General features: G+C 46.7%; 1 protein-coding gene across 1 annotated transcript in view; it reads right to left on the reverse strand.

Annotated features, from left to right (window-relative positions):
• Positions 1-22,354, reverse strand: part of TUBGCP3 (tubulin gamma complex component 3) — a 71,011-nt gene that overhangs the window by 40,817 nt on the left and 7,840 nt on the right. Inside the window, exons 2-11 of the mRNA XM_025874592.2 lie at positions 19,805-19,912; positions 16,289-16,356; positions 11,974-12,051; positions 11,481-11,698; positions 9,217-9,389; positions 7,106-7,224; positions 6,336-6,461; positions 5,319-5,387; positions 4,849-4,981; positions 2,902-3,068 (exon numbers count right to left, since the gene is read on the reverse strand). Of these exons, the coding sequence (XP_025730377.1) occupies positions 2,902-3,068; positions 4,849-4,981; positions 5,319-5,387; positions 6,336-6,461; positions 7,106-7,224; positions 9,217-9,389; positions 11,481-11,698; positions 11,974-12,051; positions 16,289-16,356; positions 19,805-19,912 (1,259 nt within the window). The remainder of the gene's footprint in view (positions 1-2,901; positions 3,069-4,848; positions 4,982-5,318; positions 5,388-6,335; positions 6,462-7,105; positions 7,225-9,216; positions 9,390-11,480; positions 11,699-11,973; positions 12,052-16,288; positions 16,357-19,804; positions 19,913-22,354) is intronic.

Consider the following 22,354-nt stretch of genomic DNA (forward strand, 5'->3'; position numbering starts at 1 on the left):
TTTATTAATAAAAAGGAGCAATTTTCATCTTTTTATAATCTTGACTTTTTTTCCTATATAAATCTTTTATTTCTAAATGTCATTCCAGGAAAATCTTGACTCTTTTATTTGGGAATGAGATAAAGTCCAATTTCAGTAAGAATTTGGGAATGCATCTATTTCCCATTAGGTGCTGCACGCTGGAATGTGGTATATACGGTAGATGTGGCAAAAGGAATGTTGGGGGAGGGTCAGCAATCGAATCTGTGACTCTCTGTACAACTCTCACAACTTTTTCCTAAGTCTGAAATAATGTGAAAATAAACAGTTAAAAGAAAAATAATTTTAAAAATGCAATCACAGACACAAGATATCCAAGTGTATAAAACCATCCCATGATTCAAGTCTAGAAAGACAGACAAATCCACTGGGAAAATGGGCAAAGGACAGGCACAGCAATTAAAATAAAAATAACCAATACACACGAAAAGCTGGCCAATCTCCCTAGTAACCAGTAAAACACATCACAGGAGATGCTGCACATCACACAGTGGAGTAAAACCCTTCCAAGAACGGAGTAGCGAGTGCTGACCAGGCTGGAGCAGCAGGAGCCACAGAGCGCCGACTGGGGGGGGGACCGGCAGGGCCATTCCAGAGCTGGAAAGGGCAGAACCAAAATTTAAAGGATGCATTCCCCAACAGCGAGCAATCCCACCTCCCAGTGCTGACCTTAGAGAAACTGGTCAATATATACAGGGAGGCATGAAAAAGGATGTTCTTTTCAAGGACGTTCAAAAGGTTTACAACTACCAAGACCAGAACCTCCATCAGAAGAGCTGCTACGTAGAAAGTGGGATGTCCACGTTAGTATGTGTAGCACTAGAGGACAATGGTAACACCACCACGGAAGGAGCCACAAGACGCGATGAGCAACCCACACCTGCACCTGGAGATGCCACTGAGTGCTTCGAAAACACCCCTCAAAACCAACCCCTATGGTTGGCTCTGCGGCCATGCTTTTTTTTTGTCCTTTAAAATTTTATTATGTTAATCACCATACATCATTAGTTTTTGACGTACTGTTCCATGAGTCATTGTTTGTGCATAAGACCCTGTGCTCCATTCAGTACGTGCCCTCTTTAATACCCATCACCAGGCTAACCCATCCCCCCACCCCCTCCCCTCTAGAACCCTCAGTTTGTTTCTCAGAGTCCATCGTCTCTCCTGGTTCGTCTCCCCCTCTGACTTACTCCCCTTCATTCTTTCCCTATCTTTTTTTTTCTTAACATATATTGCATTATTTGTTTCAGAGGTACAGATTTGTGATTCAACAGTCTTGCACAATTCACGGCGCTCACCATAGCACATACCCTCCCCAATGTCTATCACCCAGCCACCCCATCCCTCCCACCCCCCCACCACTCCAGCAACCCTCAGTTTGTTCCTGAGATTAAGAATTCCTCATATCAGTGAGGTCATATGATACATGTCTTTCTCTGATTGACTTATTTCGCTCAGCATAACACCCTCCAGTTCCATCCACGTCGTTGCAAATAGCAAGATCTCATTCCTTTTGATGGCTGCATAATATTCCGTTGTGTATATATACCACATCTTCTTTATCCATTCATCTGTCGATGGACATCTTGGCTCTTTCCACAGTTTGGCTATTGTGGACATTGCTGCTATAAACATCGGGGTGCACGTACCCCTTCGGGTCCCTACATTTGTATCTTTGGGGTAAATACCCAGTGGTGCAATTGCTGGATCGCACGTAGCTCTACTTTCAACTGTTTGAGGAACCTCCACACTGTTTTCCAGAGTGGCTGCACCAGCTTGCATTCCCACCCACAGTGTAGGAGGGTTCCCCTTTCTCCGCAGCCCCGCCAACATCTGTCATTTCCTGACTTGTTAATTTTAGCCATTCTGACGGGTGTGAGGTGGTATCTCACGGAGGTTTTGATTTGGATTTCCCTGATGCCGAGCGATGTGGAGCACTTTTTCACGTGTCTGTGCGGCCATGCTTGTTTTAAAAGCCACTGGCTCCAGCACGACTGGTCTATCAGGAAACTACGGGAGCACAATGCGAATTTCATGACTGCTTCCATCAAGTTCATCCACGAGAAACTAGGGAGACCAGGAACCCAGCACAGGGGGTGCACGAATCGCAGACACCCCACACTCCACTAGCCGCATCCATCCAACCTGCGCACCCACGGCCGCAACCCCCTGCTGCGCTGCAGGTAAGCACCCCCCCACCCACGGCCACAGGCCCACAGCGCGATTCTTCAAGGTAAAGGCCATATTCACTCAGAACACAAGGACGGTGTAACCACTTAACGTGTGTCAACGATACCACACCTTCTGAGGCTCCTGTCCTGTTTTGAGTGTCACTGACAAGGGTTGTGAGTGTGCTGCCCGCCCCCCCCCCGCTCTGTGTCAGAGGACCTGTGGATTACTGTGTGATTCCGCAGAGCACAGGGTCTTCAGGAACACATACGCTGCCTTCCAGCAGAACTGTCTCTATGGGTACATGGCACATACAAATACTCCACTGAAATTGCTGGCACCAGAGAAATCCAAGTTTAGCCCATGTGGTAAAATCTTGCAGAGCCACAGAGCATGTGACACTCCCCACGAGAATGAGGGGAGGCACACGGAGACCTAGTCCCGGGCAGGGGACGGAACCTCCCGAGTTTCCCACCATTAAAACTGGGATAGTAATTTTGCACTGAGCACACACAGCTCTGCTGCTCAGAGGGAACTGGCTTTCACAGGTCTGCACAAACCATGCACGGCGTTCAAGGAAGCGTGCTGGCCTTCCCAGTGAAGGGAAAACAGCCATCACGGAGACAAGATCAAGAGAGCACGGGCGCCCACGCCTCCTGAAGCCCAGTGTGAGGCTGGAAGGGCACTCCTTACCTCATGGTAAGTGTCCTCGAGCTCCCCGTCGTAGATCCAGCGGTAAAGGAAGCTCAGCACAGGATGGGACACCAAGCTGAGAATGTGCTGCACCAGCGACCTCACGTACGGGTCTCCCGTCTTCGTGTACGCGTGCACAGCGGAGGCCAGCTCACCCCCTTTCCTTCCTGTGGGACACACGGAAAACACCCAAGTTACACTCCCCAGACACAGTTAACACAACACTCCCCAGCATGGCCAAGTAATGCAGATAGTGTGTCTGTTTCCTTACTATCACTCTGGACCTGGGAGCAGTGCTCAGCATGTCTAGGAGCCCGGAGCGCGAAGGTCTGCCCCGGGTTGCACGAGTCCGAGCGGGGCACTCACCTCCCTCCTCATGGCCACTCCCGAGCTATTCAAGAGCAAAACCCTGACTCGCTCTTCAATCTACAAAATGAACTTTCACCTTTTCTGACTGAGACACACATTAAGATTCACACTTGAGGGGCGCCTGGGTGGCTCAGTCGTTAAGCATCTGCCTTCGGCTCAGGTCATGATCCCAGGGTCCTGGGATCGAGCCCCACATCGGGCTCCCTGCTCCGCGGGAAGCCTGCTTCTCCCTCTCCCACGGCCCCTGCTTGTGTCCCCTCTCTCACTGTGTGTCTGTCAAATAAATAAAATCTTTAAAAAATTTAAAAAAAGAAGATTCACACTTGATACTGCATTCCAAGATACAAATAAATATCCATAAAAGTTCTACAGAAGAATACTCGTACTTTCCCGCTTTCTGTCTCCCTCCTGTTCTCTGCGGGTGTGATATGCTATCTCAATGTGCGGAACAGCTGCACCCTCCGGTCAGGCCACGGCTTACAGTGAGGCAGCCGGCTCTACCCCCACAGGGCCCTGTGTCCTGGGGCCACAGCTCAGCAGCAAGGCCTGGGAGTGGCAAAAATCAGGTCCAAAAACACAAGCACACAAAAGTTGGTGTTAAGAATTCAGGAAGTTAATAGACTGCTGAAAGATTTTAGGGAAGGACTGATGTGATCTGATGTGAATGAGATGCTTCCGAAGTGCCTGAGGGAGGGGCAGAGAGGTCAGACAGCCGAAGGAGCAGGAGGCCCAGGACTGGAGGGGTAAGTGAACCCTGAAAGGGGAAGACAGAGGAGCAGTCTGGTAGGAACCCACATGGGGGTGCTCAGCATCTGAGAAAACAGGCACGCTTATTCACGGTGTTCCACTGCTTTCTCTTTTTGAGGGGAGGTGCCAGGAGGTGGGGGAGGCAGGGCACGGAGGGCATGGTGATGTCAGATCCAGACATACTGGAGTTCTGGTCCTGGATCACCCAGCTGGAGGATGGCAGTAGACACGGGGCCGTGACCTAGCGGCTGACCACCAGCATCTCACTCAGCCCTCACAATCCTAAGACGTGGAGGCTATCAGTGGCCAAGCATCACAGACAAAGAGAAAAGACAAAGAGGTTCTTGGCCAAGGTAGCACAGTGAGAAAAAACGTTCAGAAGACAAGTAGAAATGGAGACCAAGACCCCAGGAGAGGCTTCAACCAGACGTGCACACTCGATAGCATGGAACACACAGCTGGTGAGCCTAGACATGGGCCATAATCTTGGGAGGAGGAAACCCCCAGGAAAGGCTGCTAGGTCAGAGACAAACAGAAGAGGCAGAGAGATGAATGGGTACAGCACTGAGGACCACAAAATCCTGAAAAACTAGACCCTTTCCTTTCTTCATTTCAGTGAAATACTAAGCTTCCACAAATACAAAGATGGGGCCGTGTTAGCAACTGGTTATTTCCCCTGTAAGTTACCTATTAGCTTGGATGTAACTGGCATACTTATGGCTGTCATTCGAAAGGATACACGAGAGCAGGCACAAAAATAAACATAGGTGACATTCCCTAAAATCTCTCTGAAATACAACAGGTCCACGAGACGCAGAACAACAGAACAACCTTGGCAGTGGTCCACCAGGGCTGCGAGAGTCTTCAGTCTTATCTTGGGGTCGTACGTCCAAACCAGCAGGCGCCGGAGTGTCAAGCTACTCTCAAGGCCCAAATTCACACCCTGGTCATCCTCTAACTGTAGCTGAGAAACAGTAAAGACGTAATGTGTAAGTACAAGTCACCAAAGAGGTCCATTGTTTCTTAATCCACGTAACGTGCACGTGAAGCAGATGTCCCCTCTGAAAGAAGAGCAGCTCCTTCAAGCTACTAGTGATATGTTTACATGGGAGACAGGACCCTGGCAATGAGCAGTACTTGCCTCTGGAATACACCGAAACTTCACGGATATCCGGACCTTACAAACACTATTAGCAAACAAATTTTTATCTTTTAAAAGTATTTATGAAGAAACAAAAATTCTATGTAGTTGCAAGTTTGTAACACTGCAAATCACAAAGAAATTAAAATACAAAGTTTACCTGGGAATGTAAAACAGAGAGCAACCGGTAGTATTCTTTCAGCTCCTGATGCAAGGCAGCACAAAAACTCTGCAGGAAAAAGTAGGTATTATGAAGCGCAACACCGTCCTCACACCAGACACGGCCTCACACGTCGGCCCGCGTGGAGCGCACAGGCACAGTGCATCACCGCGCTCTGGGCGCTCTGCGGGGTCTCACTCCTGTCAAAACGGTCCTCCGCAGGCTCCACCACCACATCTACAGTCAACAATGTCAGGGAGGCGTTACGCCTCAGCACGAACTTTGCAGAAAAGAAATGAAGAAAAAAAACAAAACAGATTACAGCTCAAAGTGAATTTACTTTAGACAATAGTCTTTTTAAGATCACATTCCTTCTAAATCTTCAGAGTTAAAATCTAAGTTTCACTAATGTTTTTAATTAGCAAAATTTAAGAACTCGCAACTCCATGCAAGTTCCTCCCAATTTTTCACTGTTGTGGTTTTTACCGTTCATTTTCCACACTCACATTATTAAAAACTTCACCGTACCTCTGTGATCTTAAATACTGCAAAGGTGTCAAATCACAAGCTGTAAAAAAGACCTTCACATAGTCCTGAGACAAGAACTTTCTAGAATGAACTCTAGGATGTAAACCCAGGCATACTCAGTGGGAAGAACCTGCAAAGGATAAAACCTGTTTTCTTTAAACATCAGCCTCCACGCTTTTCTGTATATTTTAAAGCGATACACGACCCGTCATGTGCAGGTTTATTTTAACGCATTTACGTACTCTTCTGGGTTCACACTCCACCAACAGCTACCGTGAACGATGTGCAGTGTTTGGTCATCTCTGTCGACACACACTGTGGTCTCTACTTTCCTAAGTGGACAGGATGGCTACAGTGTTCTATTATCAAAATTTCTTTATTTAAAAAGAACCCTCTTTTTAAGAATTACTTTCATAATAAGACTTTACGTAGACTAAGCACTCCCCAAAATGAATGGTGTCCTAAATGTCCTGGTAACGATGAACGTACCTGACCCACAAGTCCAAATGAACGGTCTAGACTCCTCTGGTCAGTGTATTTTCTGATTTTATTATGTAACCATCCCAACTCCGCAAGTCTGACTGTCGTATCCCTCAAAGATTTACTTAGGTTTGCCTAAAAAATAAATATATTAAGAGTTAAGAATTAACACTAGAATTTCAATTATTATTTTTCTCAATCATTTGTAGTTTCAGTGTAATTCTTAGGTTCCAACACGGAACCTAAAAGTGACTAATACACGACCAATAAAGACAAAACGAGATTCTGGGAAACAAAGGCACCAGGCACTGGAAGGGAAGTAAAAGCGGCACCACCCTGAGGGGTGACTGGTGGCGCCCCCGGCGCGGCAGGGGGCCTGTGCCCTCAGCCACCTCTTCCAACAGCTGGGAGTTGCAGAAGGCCACAACAGCAACAAGGGGCTGTGGGAAAGGAGGTTCTGGAAGGTGAAAGCAGGACAGCAGAGGCACCTTATCTGGAACCGTGTGTCGACAGCAAAGATGCCACGCTGTGCCTGTCCCTCGGGCACCTCTCGACGCCACGGCACAGAAGGCAGGAGGAGAAGGGCCCAAACACGAGCCCGCGAGCCATGAGCACACAAGAAACAGACACCGGGCCCTGACCACGCACCTGACCGGCACAGCCAGTTTTGGAGGTGCGGGCCCCGGTGCCCCAATCCCACCTTGTCACAGCTCCCAGCGGGCCTGGCTGACATCGGTCTCTCCTGCTCAAGCAGGTCTGACAGGGGCTAGTTATTGTACCTTGGCCTCCACTTTGTAACAGTTCTCTGTGTTGCTCATCTTGATGTTCTTGCCGTCTATGCCCTGGAAGACGTACAAAATGTCTCTGACAAGAGCTGCTTCGGTCACTTCCCCAGCACCTGAAAGACAGTTTTTATAAGAGAGCAATTACCAAACAACATATTTTAAGATGGAATAAATTTTAGGACACAGCTAGTTTTACGTTACGTATGACAAAATTTTAAAACTAAAAAAAATGAGCCTAAGATGGAAAAAGTATGAAGTTCTAAGAAACAAGAATTTTCTGAAAAGGATATGGACAGAATGTAATTTCTTATACAAAAAGTCTTAAAAAAAAAAAAAAAAGGGCAGTGGGGCGCATGGCTGGTGGAGCGTCCGTCTCTTGATCTCGGGGTCGTGAGTTCAAGCCCCACACTGGATGTGGAGATTACTTAAAAATAAAACCTTAAAAAATACATAAATGAACAAACAAAGCAGTATGTGGGGGCTTAATATACCATCAAGGAGCAACACACGCACAAAAAGAACAGCACTAATCAATCAGAAGGGATGGGTAACTATGTGGTAAGGCAGCACTTGGAAAACTGGGTTGTTAACACGGCACACAGACAGATGTAGGTCCGCTCTCAACCACATGAAGAGGAGCGGATAGAGTGGAAAAGTTATGATTTCCATAAACCTTGGAACAAACTAAGTCGGAATTTAGGTGTCACCCAATGACAAGGAGGCAGTGCTCAGAAATTCAAGTTATCAGTGGGAGGAAAAATGTAATGAGTATACAGGCAAGGCTGGCCCTCCCAGAACCAGGGTAGTGAGTCAGAAGGTGAGGCCAGGTTTGTATTTCAGTCGTGGAGAGAATATTCCATAAATATCAATTACATCAAACTGCTGGTAGAACTGTTCAAATGTTACCTACCTATCATTATGGACTGGTCTATCTACTTTCTCCCATCAATTACTTAGAAAGAAGTGGGAATATCCATCTGTAACTGTGGGTCTGTGTTCCCTGTAGGGCTGTTGGTTTTCCTTTGTCTGACTGAAGCTCTGTCAGCAGGTGAGTATACACTCAGGAATATTATCTCTTCCTGAAGAACTGACCCCTTCGTTGTTCTGAACGTCCCTCTGGCCCTGGCAACACTCCCACCACGGTCTCCTTTGATAGTGACACGGCCACCGTCTTCCTGCAGTCAGTGTCTACGAGATGTATTTCTCGATCCATTTACTTCCAACCTACTTGGGTCTCTGTATTTAGAATCCATCTCTTTTGAGCAGTACATAACTGTTTAAAGAGAATTTTTTAAATGTCTTTTAAATGAAGTGTCTAACCCACATACATTTCATGTGACTACGGACATGACTGGTTTAAATTTACCACTGCAGCATGCTTCCTATTCACCCTGCTCTTCTTTCTAGCTTTGCTCGTCCTCTCCTGCTCTCCTGGATGGGTAAGTACAATGTGATGTCTTTTTATCTGTTAGCTTTTATACACTACACAGGCTTGAAGGCACTGGCTAGAGATCAGGAGTCACAGAGAGAGGAGCAGAGAAGGGCACTCTTCCTGTCTGGATGCCAGCCCCCCAGCCAAAGCGCCCCCAAGCTGTCCCATGTTACGGGGCAGACAGAAGCGGTAAGTGCAGCTGCACAGGCCGGGCTCCGCGCTCTGGGCCGTGTTCCCAGGTGCACACGAGAAAGCCCTGGCCCTCGCCTTCCACGTCAGCACAGACAGCAGCCAGAGGGATTTCAGAATCTGCAGATGAGGCGCCGACAATAAAGCCCATTCCTCTATCCTCAGATGCTCGTGTTCCCAACGCTGCTATTCACAGGGCTCTCTTGAAAGAAGCTCAAACTTCCTTTTGGGACCTAGTGGAGCTTTAAGACTCTCCACGTGCCCACTTAGCCATCAAAGCAATCTTCAGTGCGTCTCTCCAACGCCCCAGGCACTGCCAGACCTCCAAGGCACGTCAGACCACACTTAGGGTTCCCAACCTCTCATCACGAGAACCACCACCACTCAGCAGCTGTAGACAAGGGCCCCTCATCCGTACTTTAAGGGAAGCGTAAATTCTAAATATACGCAAAGAGAATCCACGTTAAAGTCTGTCTTTACTCACCAGCCGCATCCCCTTCCCTCCTCGGTCTCGTCGTGTTGCGAGAAACAGTGTTTGGGAGACCTTTTGAGGTAGTGGCTTGTGAAGAAGGCTGGCTTGCAGTGAAAGTCCATGCAAGGCGTGACCCCAGCTGCTGCCGAAGACAGTCCCCCACTCCGGGAGCGTGATGAGGCTGTCTGAAAGAAGGGAAGAGCACTTCGTATCTCCGAACACCCAGTCACTCACTTGGAAGACAAACCACTGCTGGGAACTCTGCTCATGTCACCACATTAGATGATGTAATGTTAGAGACCTGCGCCAGCTGAGTGACGTCACCCTACCCCAATCCAGCAAACGACCAGTCCAAGGGCTCTTTGGGACCTTTAAGCTGGCATTCGGGCTCTTACTGGCACCTCCCACATATTTCTTAGCATAAAAATCAAAACCTATTTGACTTTTCTTTACATACACATAACATACGTTACTCATCTAAAACCACTTTGAAATTCACAACTAATTTTAACTTCAAACTTAACATCTTTCACCCGCTCAGCATTTGCTGACCAGAGAAATTAATAAAATCTGGTGTGCTGTCCCCTCTTCTGCATGCTCACTTGTCTCCCAGCATTTGCAGTGCTCGATAGGAAAAGAAATATCATAATTTGCAATTAATTTAAAAAATGTACAAATGTACAAAAAAATGTAAAGTCGAAGGCAAAAGCACAAAGGTCAAGACAGCTTTTGATGATTTGGAGAATATGTCAAAGCTGCTCTTTGCGAGGCACCTGGGTGGGTAGGTCAGTGAAGCATCTGCCTCCGGCTCAGGTCATGATCCCCGAGTCCTGGGACTGAGCCCCATGTTGGGCTCCCTGCTCAGTGGGGAGCCTGCTTCTCCCTCTCCCTCTGCCTTCCCCTCCCCCTGCTGTGTTCTCTCTCTGTCAAACAAATAAGATCTAAAAAAAAAAAGCTGCTCTTTGAAATTCTAAGAACCTGAAGCTGATTTCTGAGGACATATGTTTTGACAATTCCAACAAAAATATCGCTTCCCAGGACTGCACCCCACAAACGAGCCTCCACAGGGCAGATTGATTTACTCCGGGTGCCACACTGGTGGGCCCATCTGTCACCCACCGATGAAGTGAGAAGGAAAACAGAAACTGGAGAACAGCCCTTTCTCTTTTCTATCTTCAATGGGGAAAAAAAGTCATCAATAGTACTTGTTAAACTATGACTTTCAATGCAGTTCTAAATTTAAGAGAAAAATTCTAAAGGACCACTTTAGTTCAAAGTTCTCTATACAGTTTTTTTTTTATATCAGAACAATTATTTCAAATTCTAAGGCAAAAATGACAAAGTCTGTTGACTCCTTTAGCCAGAATACAAGTCAGAGATTAATTCTCTAGAACCTCTTCTGCTGTCTTTCTAGAACACCAGACTGCATCTATAACCCGTGTGTGACGCATACATTCAAGGTTCTACTAATGTGATGCAACTGTATTTACGTCACATGAGAACTTCCTATGATGCTATGCTTGTGTGGAACACACGTGACCATGAATCTCTATAGACACTGGTCTTCTGGAAAAATACCCATTTTATGACAGTCAGCTTTAACATGATTACACACAGAAATATGTAAAAAGACAAAGAAAAGCAAAGTTCCAAGTCCACTACTGTAAAAGCAGCTGCTTCATTCCCAACCACAAACTGCATCTCCTGCAAACATGATGCGCTCTGCCAGCACGCTGACCGTGCATTCCTGGAGCTCCTCCTCTTCATTCACGAGCACTACGCGGCACCGTAATTATCAGTCTGAAGAAGACCTCATCAGCACTTGAGAACAACACAGCTTTATTTTAGTTTACTTGTTTTTTAAATAATTCAATAAAGAGAATAGAACTCATCAGTGAAGGGGACAATATTCACTGAGAGATAAATACGGGAATACAGCAAGGGAAATGTCAATCAGTTACCTCAAAATGGAAGGCCCATCCTGTCACATTTCTGAACCAGGGCCTTTACTAGTATGTTCCTGCATTCACAGGGTACGAGTAGACCAAAAATCATTAGAGTCAACCATGACTAGAAGTGGAAGAGTTCCCACGTGAAACACGAGTTCTTGGAAAGAATAAAATCCTGAGAGGGAGCATGTCGGATACAGTGCCTAGAACATTCCCGGCACACGGAGCTCTGAAGAGTTTCAGCGCACACACAAATACCTCATCAGAAGCCTGGGGGTTCTGCTGCTGCTACCGGTTAAACGATGTGTGTGTGCAAGCCGGACCTACCCTGGAAGGAGAGACTGTGGCGTCGGGGCCGGGCCATTGACGGCGTACACACTTAGGCTGCTGACGCCACTGCTTCCCACACTGGCAGTGCCCGGGGCCGACTGGGAGCTGCGGTCCTGGTAGCTCAGCGGGAGAGTCTGGGGCCTGGCACAATAGTAGGGAGTCGAGTGCGCATCTCTTGGTAACGCTTGAGCAAATAACGCAGCGTAGCTAGAAACCTGAAAATGAAGTCCATTAAGAATACAAAGATACAGGGGCACCTGGGTGGCTCAGTCGGTTAAGCATCCAACTCTTGGTTTCAGCTCAGGTCATGATCGCATGGTCGTGAGATGGAGCCCCATGTCGGGTTCCCTGCTCAGTGGGGAGTCTGCTTGGGATTCTCCCTCTCCTTCTGCCTCTCCCCTACCCCATTCCCAATGCAGGCTCTCTCTAAAATAAATAAATAAATCTTTAAAAGAAAAAGGCACTAAGCTGCTAGAACAGAGTCTCTCACCTTGTTCGGCTGCTTGCGTGGATCTTCACTAAGGCTTAGCAAGAGGTAGAGAATTGACCATTTATTTTTCAAAACTCCCTGTTTAAAAAGAAAACATTAAAAGAACAAGTTTGCACTACTCTCCAGTTTTATCTACCTTTTTCCTAAATTATCCTTATTTCTAAAATAGAAACAGAATTTTTAAAATTCACATGGTAACAATTCTAAGTGTGCTCAATTTTCAGGTATTGCAAACAGCACTACCCCTTAGAAGCCTGGAAATAACATCTCAGTAGATCATTACCCCCTGAAAACTAACTCCAAAGTCCCTAAAGAGAACATGTTTTTGAATTACCCTATTTCAGATTCCGGAACAGCAATTCCCACTTAAAATAATTCTTAGAATAACCAACTTCCTAAACATAGTGATTATTTTTTTTAATTTTATATTATGTTATGTTAGTCACCATACAAAACATCATTAGTTTTTGATGTAGTGTTCCACGATTCATTGTTTTCATACTCCATGCAGTACATGCCCTCCTTAGTGATTACAAGAAAAATGCCATCATAAAACAGGTGAATGCTCTTCCCCCCATTTAACAAAGTGCCAGTTAGGCCATAAAAGTGCATTATAGAAAAAAAAAAAAAAGGAATTCTAAAGCACACAATGTAAGTCTCAGCATCACAAATACCTAAACTCAAAGTTCTGAAGTAAGAGTTGCCAGAACAAGTAACCCCTCGGTTTCTTCGTAAGGTTATCATATGGATTTCATTAATTTCCATTTGTCTATCACTCCACCATGATTCACAACCATTAATAGCAGCCCACCCTCAATACACTTTTTCCCAAATTTACAGAGCATTTCTACTCTATTCATATGGCCTTAACTTTTGGATGCACAAGCTAGAATACATAAATACCTTTATTTACAAAACTATGGGAAGGTTATTTACCTTACACAAGTTCTTCATTACATAAAATATGCCTTGAAAGTTTTTTTAAAGAAAAAGCTCATCTCAGGTATTTAACTTATGGTCTAACTTAAAAAATTGATTTACACCTAATTTTCCAGAAAAAATAAACTCGCCAGCCCTGACAGAGTCCTCACTCTGGTGGCAAAGAGACAGATGAGCAGATACACTTTGGTGGATACATGACATCTCAGACATGGGGGCCAGGGGGGTTCACGCAAGTGGCCCATCACTTATGAAAGGACCCCCAGAGAGGACAGGGTGTCCTAGAAGAATGGGTGATGCACGTGCAGAGGAGGGAGCAGACGCGGCCTTTTCAGGTAACTGAAGACAGAAAAACCCGGCTAAAGCCAGGCAGGAACATGGATGCTGAAAATGGAGTGAACCATCAGACAAAGGGGTCTCCTGTGTGGGACCAAGAAATGGGACAGCAGGAAGCCTCTGGACGCCTGACTCGCCCTGCTAACAGTCCCCTGGAGGCTGGGCTGCAGAGGAGACAAAACGAGATGCACAGGAAACTGCAGTCATTTGGGAGGACACAGCTTAGGGCGAGGTGGGCACTTGGTGACCCAGCATGCACCCAACCTTCACAGCCCCCTGTGGGCAGGCCCCGGGCTCCCAGGGCTCAGGGACCCTTGGGGCCTACCCGCCTGCCTGCAAAGGGCCGCTCCTCGCCAGATCCCATATCCTGGAAGGGTAGGGGCAATCAGCTAACAGCACAGCCACTTACAGGAGGCCCGCGAGGGACGTCCTCCACACGTCACCTCCTGCCACCGGCACAACCACGCGGGGACACAGGCTTTATTCTCTCCGCTCCGCAAATGACAGAAGCAAAGGTGAAAACCTTAATCACCTACTACATCACAGAGCCAAGGCCTGCCTGACTCCAAAGGGGACAGATGAGAGGCAGGCCTGAGAGGAACATTTAACAAGACTTGGGGACACAGTGGACGTGGGGAGAGAGGCAGACTCAATGTGACACTCAGGTTTCTAATTTCGGGCAATAGACAATATCATCATTCACCAAAAAGGAAAACCCAGAGGAAAGAGCAGGGGCGTGCACGGGTGGCTGTGCACGGCCGCCTGGGAGTATGAAACAAGAAAATACAAAAGTGCTCCTTTCAGGTCTGAGGGCACCGAGCCACCAGCCCCCGGGGGAGAGCGGGTACAGATGCCCATGGGCTTCGGGAAGACAGCGCAAGTGTTACCAGCGCAGCAGGAGTCCTGGGTTAGACCCACAGCTCTGGCTTGAAAAAATAATGACAACATACAGGGTGGAGAGCAGAGGAAATTGGAAAAGCGAATAAAACTGTGCACCAAAACCCCAGCAAACGGCATCTATGAAGGAGGAGGCACCATTTCTGTTAACAGAAGAACAGCCTGAAGAGCGTGTGATGCGGGGACTGTGCAGAGGTGTGCACACAGCACCGAAACAGGGACAGTGACCAGCAAGGAGCCTGAGGGCCTGGGGAGGACATGGATCCCCAGAGCCAGAGAGCAGGGCACGGGGGGGGGTGGAGGCTGTCCGCACAGCCCAGGGCCACCATGGAGCCAGCACCAAACCGCTACCTGGCAGAAGGGGTGGAGCAGCTGGGCCTCGCTGCCCGTGCCCGGTCAGCTCCAGGTGAAGCCAAGCAGGGGTGGCCCCCCACAGCCTTCAGCCCCTCAGAGCCCAGAGCCGGGCACAGAAGGGGGGGGGGGTCTGCTGGGCAACCAGCGTAAACAACTCCAGCATCACATATGTTTCAGATGCTTCTAAACCACTTCAGACCCTGTTATCTTAGATTCTGAAATCTCAAGAACACTGATTCCGACATAAAACCCCAAACGTACCAGGACACCAGAAGATCTGGAGGCCCATCAGAACAAGTAGCTTCGTAAAGCAGTTACGAACCCGTGCCGGCGACACAGCGCTTCTTCCAGTATTCAAACCCTCCCGACCATGGTCACCTCCTGCACAGGCCAGCCACCCCCCAGCCCCTGTGACCCTCCACACCCCCACGCCACCCCCTCACCACCTGCCCCTTTCTCCTGGCCCGCACCACGATGCCCTTGCTGGCCTCCCCCACCATCCCCCTCTCTCTAGCTCTGTCAGCCACAGTCCAGACCGCCGCCCAGGAATTCCAGGTCCCCTTCCCCAACATCACTCCCTCCACTTCCCAAGTCCTGCCCATGCCTCACAGGATGCACAGCCGAGAAGGGCCCTCAGTGAGAAGACAAGATAAAACATCAAAACCAGGAACTACATGTCTTAGCAAAAAGATGGGACGGCTGGGGGCGCCTGGGTGGCTCAGCGGGCTGGGCGACTGCCTTCGGCTCAGGTCATGATCCTGGGATCCCGAGATCGAGTCCCGCATCGGGCTCCCCACTCAGCAGGGAATCTGCTTCTCCCTCTGACCCCCCCTTCATGTTCTCTCTCTCTCTCTCTCATTCTCTCCCTCTCAAATAAATAAAATCTTAAAAAAAAGATGCTGTTACTCTGCACATGTTTTTCTAATTAGTTTAATTACTAGTGTTATACTATTGTGTCCTAATATCGTTCATCCTGCTTCAGCCACGCAATGAGCCAAGCTGGTTTTGGGGGTCTGTGCTAGGAAGCTGGCTGTCTAAAACACTGTTTAGGAATAAGCATTCAGTGTTCCAAACAAAATTTTGGAAAACAACCATTTTAAATTAGAAATAAAGAGAAAGACTTAAAGAGTTTAATTAGTACCAGCTTTAGGCACAGTTCAGTAAAAACCAGCGTACTTGATGAACAAAGCACGAAACTTCTGTGGATCTCTCTTCTCTATGACAGGGGGAGACAGCGAGATGAACTATGCTCCTGTCCTGTCAGAATCACAAAACTCTCACCCTATGACTCAGTTTATTTGGGTACAGGAGGGCAGAGTCTTCTATTAAAAAAAAAGGGGGGGGTTAAAAAAACAAATCACTTGTGTGCAAGTTATCAACATCCAAGCAAAAAATGTTCAAAATCAAAAATCTTTTTTCATTTATTCACTTTAAGAGCACCGATTAGGGCCTGATATCAGAACACTAACGCGCTTCCAGAAGACAAGCTCTCGCTGTTACGTGCAGTCAGAACTCCCACCAGCGTGCTTCCTCCCCGGGAGGACAGGAAGCTTCCGTACTATAAACTCAGCTGCCCATGATTCTGATGACTTTCCCCATGTGGCCTCCTTCGTCTTTCTAAGCAATGTGGCATTAAATCCAGCTAAAACTGACTTTTAATATTGACAAACTCTTAGAAAGCAAACGCAATCTACAATTAAAACCCATTACCCAAGGTAGAACAGTGAGATGTGCTAGCACAAGTCCCCGGAGGGGTGTGACGCCGCACGCCCCGCGGGACACGCGGTACCTGTGAGTGCAGCTTTCTGTGCAGGTCCGAAAACAACGCCGCGTCCGCTTCTCGTCTTTGCCGTACAACTGAAAAGTCAGAAAAGGAAAGGGGTGTGTCAACCATGTACACTGAAATCCTTCTTATGATCCTGTTTCACCCACGGTAACAGGTAACTGACGTCTGAAAAGAATCCTGAGCCTAAGAATCAAAATAACTCACCAACAAGTGACACTTTAGCTCTACAAATTTGGCCAATGCCTTTCATCTCTCTGACGTTTGTAAAATATGGACAATATGAGGCTGGAATCAAAGTTTATGAGAAAGTTAGCCAAAGCAATAGAAATGATGGGACCGTTTAGATTCTATCTACAAATATGAATAAGCAGTCCAGTGAGGCCCACTACAACCGGCTTAACTCATTAATGACTGCCTGGAAGGAGAGATGTAAAGTAAAAATACCGTGGGAATGGTAAATTCAAAGGGCAATAACCAAAACCTTTATCGTTCATGAGAGCCTGACTTGGAACCACATGTTGTAATAAGCATTTCTGTGAACATGGATAGCAAATACTAGTAAACGTCTTCAGACGCCTGCACTATAACTCACTAGTTTCCCGAAAGCCACAGTAACACGCGAGGAGCCCATGCTCTGATCCGTTCCATGAAGGATGAGGCTACACACTGGGCCCGGGCCCTGAGGGAGGAGACCCCACGCACCCACACCTGCAACACTGCACGCACCAGCCGTGCACGCAGGCCTCTCACAGGAACCCAGCCACCCCTGCCCCGGAAGAAGAGGCACCACCTTCACCATTAGCTAACAGCAGCAGGACTGGTTTCTTAAAATGTCATCAGCCAAGTTCACTTAGCCCTAAATGCTCCAACTGATTTGCAGAACGACAATAACTGGCTTGATGGCCAATACTTTTCCATATACATCAGCTAGGAACGGGTCTCGGTATGTTCTGATCTTATGGACCACATACCAGAAGTTTCATCACCCCCAATCGCATCTGCACTATCAAGTCATCCTATGCAGATAGGTAAAGCAATCTTTAAAAATGTATTGTTACAAAATGCATTCAACTAAACTAATGCAACTCAAGTCTAATATAACTTACTTCCTTTTAAAACATAGAAAAATACTCCAAATAAATACAATCATCAAGTTAAGCAAGAGATGTTCTTTCTATAGAATGAGACCGACACTAATTCATACATGCAAAATAATCATGGGACAATAAAAGAGTAAGTAATACAAATAAAAATAAACAGAATATTCACCAAAAAGTGATGTTTTATCTACCAGATTGCAAAACAAATCTTTACTTACAATGTACCCCACTCACTAATGTGAAAAATTAAGAAATCATTAGGTGTTAAATTCTGTCACACATGATGAGTTTTGTAATTTGTTTCAGTATAAAACATACTAGCATTTTATATTTTAAGTCAGCCATATAAAATGGAAAATTATTTTTGTGTTATTCAACAACTAATCTACCAAAGCCTGTAATCAAATATCAAAAATATTAAAATGTAAAACTTGCATCTAAGAATTAATGAAATACAGTAAGTGAATGGAGACCGTTACATGAGAGGACCATCATTAACACTCCACCGACAGCAGCTGAGCCACCGCAGAGCTGGGGACTACGAGGGGGTGCGGACAGTGAGGGGCACCCAAAAGAAGCGATGGACACCTGGTGGGAAGAGGCAGAAGAGCGCACTGTGTCAATACACAGCAAGCCTCCTTAAAAACGCAGAAGATACACACACATCAACTATGCATGGCTAAAGCTTTCTTCTTAAAGGAAATCCCAAGACTTCCTTGCAATAACCACTCCAACAAGGTCATTGCCAGTCCTGTGACTCTGAGTTTAGACAAACTGTTTTCTTTATTTAAATTCAATTAGCCAGCAAGTAGTACATTAGTCTCGGATGTAGTGTTCAATAATTCATCGGTTGCGTACAACACCCAGTGCTCATCGCATCACGTGCCCTCCTTAGTGCCCGTGACAAACTATTTTTAACAACTACACATATGCGTAATATGCTTACCAGGAGGCCTTGAAATGTAAATTTGCAAAGGAAATGATCTGTTAGTATAGTACCTATCAGCTGGAGTTGTCACTAATAATCCAAAATGTGAGATACTCTCAAGTCTGAAATACAAAAATAATCTAAGATGTAACAGTCATCAGGATTCAAGAAGAGTAGTGTTCGTAATTACGTTCAGTTTTACAGACAAGAAATGTAAATAAACATAAGATCTTGGAGGTTAACAGCAGGATAAATACTCCATTCGTGGCCCTCCCATAAATAATGCATCACACTCAGGAACACCACTGGATGGGTCGTTCGGGGCTGACTGCGCAGAGGCCTAACAGAGCCAAGGCAAGGCAGTCGAGCGCCACTGCCTGGCCAGCAAGGCCGCCTCCCCTCCAGCTGGGCTATGTAGCTCGCAGCATGGCACGCAGAGACCGCCGGTCAGACGCAGTGAAGGACGCACGGTGGGGGCTGGGGACCATGCCTCCAAGAAGGGAAGAAGGGACGTCCTGGAAGGCGTCATTACGGGTTGGCCAACACAGTCACAGGCCAGTCGGAAGCCCATCTTGTCTGGGCAGTTAACAGCCAGGACTTAGCAGGGAGAGCGCGCTGACCTTCACGGCAAGGCCTGCTTTGCTGGCAGCCGAAGCGGGGTATGGACAGCCCGGAGAGCTGTGAGGAGCAGGCCTCCGGAGAAAAACCACCCTCCAACTGGCACGAGACGAATTTTCCTACAGGGATCCTTCTGTGCAAAGCCTCCCTCCCTCAGACAGTCCCGAGTACAGGGAGGCGGCAGAGCCCCACCTCACACCATCAGAGAACAAACACATCAGTGACCCCATGCTAATGAATGAAAAGCTTTCTGTACCAGCTGAGAATGACAATGTTCACAAGTTCTAAAGTACTAGAAGTCTGGATGTTGACAATCAACAGAAGTAATACTGAGCTGCCTACTGCCAAGAGAATGGTCTACACTATCTGGTCAAAACGTGCATAATAAATACTGCAAACCACAAGACACACAGGAACTCACCTAAGCCCTTCGTGTCCTTCATCTCACATTAAGCTGTTACATGGTATTTAAAACAAGCCTCGGGGCGCCTGGGTGGCTCCGTCTGTGAGGCGTCCGACTCTTGATTTCGGCTCAGGTCCTGATCTCAGGGTCGTGGGATCAAGCCCCAGGTCAGGCTCCATGCTCAGCAGGGAGTCTGCTTCTCTCCCTCTCCCTCTGGCCCTCCCCTCATGCTCTCTACCTCAAATAAATAAATAAATCTTTGAAAAAAATAAAAAATAAAGCAAGCCTCTTGCACTATGTTCTAATAAAAGACACAATTAAGTTGTATTTTTAATATGTTTTTATATACACATAGCAGCACCTGTAATTACACTGTGCCTGGAACCACACGTGCACACACGTGTGTATATATATGCACGTACACAAGTTCAAGAATCCTACACACCATAGCACCAAAGAAAAATACGTACGTTCTTTCTTGATTTTTTCAGCTACAAGAAATTCATCTCTTTCAACAGTTGGGGCGAAGTTGCTGCCAATAACTCGCACAGCATACTGGAACTGCTGGGCTACGTCAGCTGCAAGGTGAACAGAAGGATGCAAATTACTGCCAGTCAGGATAAGTTCTGATCACCTCGTGTTTCCAGGCGGAGACAGTGGGCTGGGCACAGCTATCTACCTCCCACCTTCCTAAGGTTTCAACCAAGGGGACAGAGGAGCTATTAAGAAACAAAAGCAAATGAATGAATAAAACACAGTTCCATAAAACAAGAAAGGGAGACAGTAACAGGTCTGCAGTCTGAAGAATCCTAGGAGACAATGAGCTGGGCTCATAATCCTAAAAAAAGGAGCAGGGAAAGTCACAGCCCGAACACAGTCCAGAGAACTCCCGAGAAGCTCCAAGGCTGACTGGCGACCACAAAGATGGAAAACCAAAGAGGGTATTGAGAAACAAAGTGAGCCAACTAACTGAACAGACCATGTTTGCACCTCGGATCGAGAGGACGACCTAAATCCGGACGTCTGCCTCCACCCCCTTCAACAACCTCACTAAACTGAGAATAAAGAATTTTGTGTTTGTTTTTACAAAAGCAGAAACCCACAAGGGCAAAGAAAACAAGGCAGATACCACACCAAAGGGAAGTCAACCAGTGTGAAAAGCTGGAAGGCAAAAGGACTGGTGGGAACCGGTTCAGGACGGTGAGACTTGAAGTTCAATGTCCGCGTGGGAGGGGGGAAGGGGCACACAACACAAATGCCAACAAGAAACTCAGTTCCCTCTGCAGAAGCCCAGGGAGGCTCCGGAGAAGAGGGAACACCACAGCACGGAAGACGTGAATGAACTGGGGCAGAAGAGGACTGGTGGGAAGTCTGGCTGGAAAACAGACTCCTGGGTCCTCTACCCCTTCCCATTCAACCCAGACAACTACGGAGGACCTCACCCAGGCAAATCACAGAGGGTCTGGCTGAGACACTAGGACAGCAAAGGACATGAAGTAAAAGCAGCAGACTGAACTTACGGATCCCAGCCCTCCTTCCCAGACACTGGGAGTCAATATCCCTACACGGTAACACTAGCAACACCCCTACCTTCCCACTGAAGCACCATCACCGCAGGGTGCACCCCAACCTACACCAGGCAAAAACCATTAACAAGACAAAATCCCCAGACAGTCCCACAGGCACCATGCGCAGAAGTGCCTTTGCCGGTCACTGGAAAAACAAGCGAAGAGAAAATGAGCAAGGATGCAGACCTGAGCATCCAACAACAAGCCAAGCCTAGCCAAGCCTAAGTGATGCTTACAGAACGTCTGCTCACCAATTAAAGAATGCACATTTTTTTCAAATACACATGGACAGACTACACCGGGGGTCACAAAACGAACTTTATCAAATACAAAATAACTAAAATTATTCAAAGTATGCTCTCTACCAATAACAGAATTAAACCTGAAATCAGTAATAGAATGATATCTGAAAAATCCTCAACCATCTGGAAGGCAATCAACATAACACTATATAACACGATGGCCAGAGAAAGTCTCAAAGAAAATCAGAAAATATTTTGAACAGGGGCGCCTGGGTGGCTCAGTCATTAAGCGTCTGCCTGCGGCTCAAGTCATGATCCCAGCGTCCTGGGATCGAGCCCCACATCAGGCTCCCTGCCCAGCTTGGGAAGCCTGCTTCTCCTTCTCCCAATCCCCCTGCTTGTGTTACCTCTCTCGCTGCGTCTCTGTCAAATAAATAAATAAAATCTTTAAAAAAAAAATCTTGAACTCAATGAAAATGAAAATACAACACACTAAAATATTTGAGACGCAGCGGAAGCAGTGTTTAGAGAAAAAATGTAGAGTATAAAATGCTTTTATTAAAAAGGAAGATGGGTCTCAAGTCAATAATATCAGCCTACAGAATAAAATCTAGAAAAAGAAAAGCAAACTAAACTCAGACCATTAGGAAATAAAGACAAAAGCAAAAAAATCAATGAAACTTAAAACAAAAATAGGAAAAACAAAATCAGTGAAACCAAAAGCCGGTTCTTAAAAAAACAAAACAAAAAAAACCATGGAATGGAGAAACATAAATTTGTGACCAAGACAAGACAGACACAAATTTAGGAATCAAAGAGGTGATATTGCCGCTGACCCCATAGAAATTTTTGAAAATGAAGGCTAAATAACTTCTGTGGATAGCCCCTCTTCAAGGAGCTGGTATGCCGTAACACCCAGCCTGTAAGTGTGGGTGGCTCAGTGTCTTCCCATTCGAGAGGAGAACGTGGAAATGGGGAAGAGCACCAGGCAGAGGAGACATCTGACAAACACACCTCAGCCAGGTGATCAAGGTCAAGACCACAGTGACCACTGTAATGAGCGACTTAACAGGATACGCCCTGGATACCAGGTGATGAGAAGGTCACTCTGCCTCTGGGACCTTCCTCCCGAACAGAGAGAACCACAGTCTAATCACAAGGGAAAAAAAACACCAGCTAAATCCCTACTGAGACATTCTATAAAATAACT

The sequence above is a fragment of the Callorhinus ursinus genome, unplaced genomic scaffold, assembly GCF_003265705.2.
Source record: "Callorhinus ursinus isolate GAN/ISIS: 27379988/994484 unplaced genomic scaffold, GSC_fseal_2.0 scaffold79, whole genome shotgun sequence".
Taxonomy (NCBI): domain Eukaryota; kingdom Metazoa; phylum Chordata; class Mammalia; order Carnivora; family Otariidae; genus Callorhinus; species Callorhinus ursinus.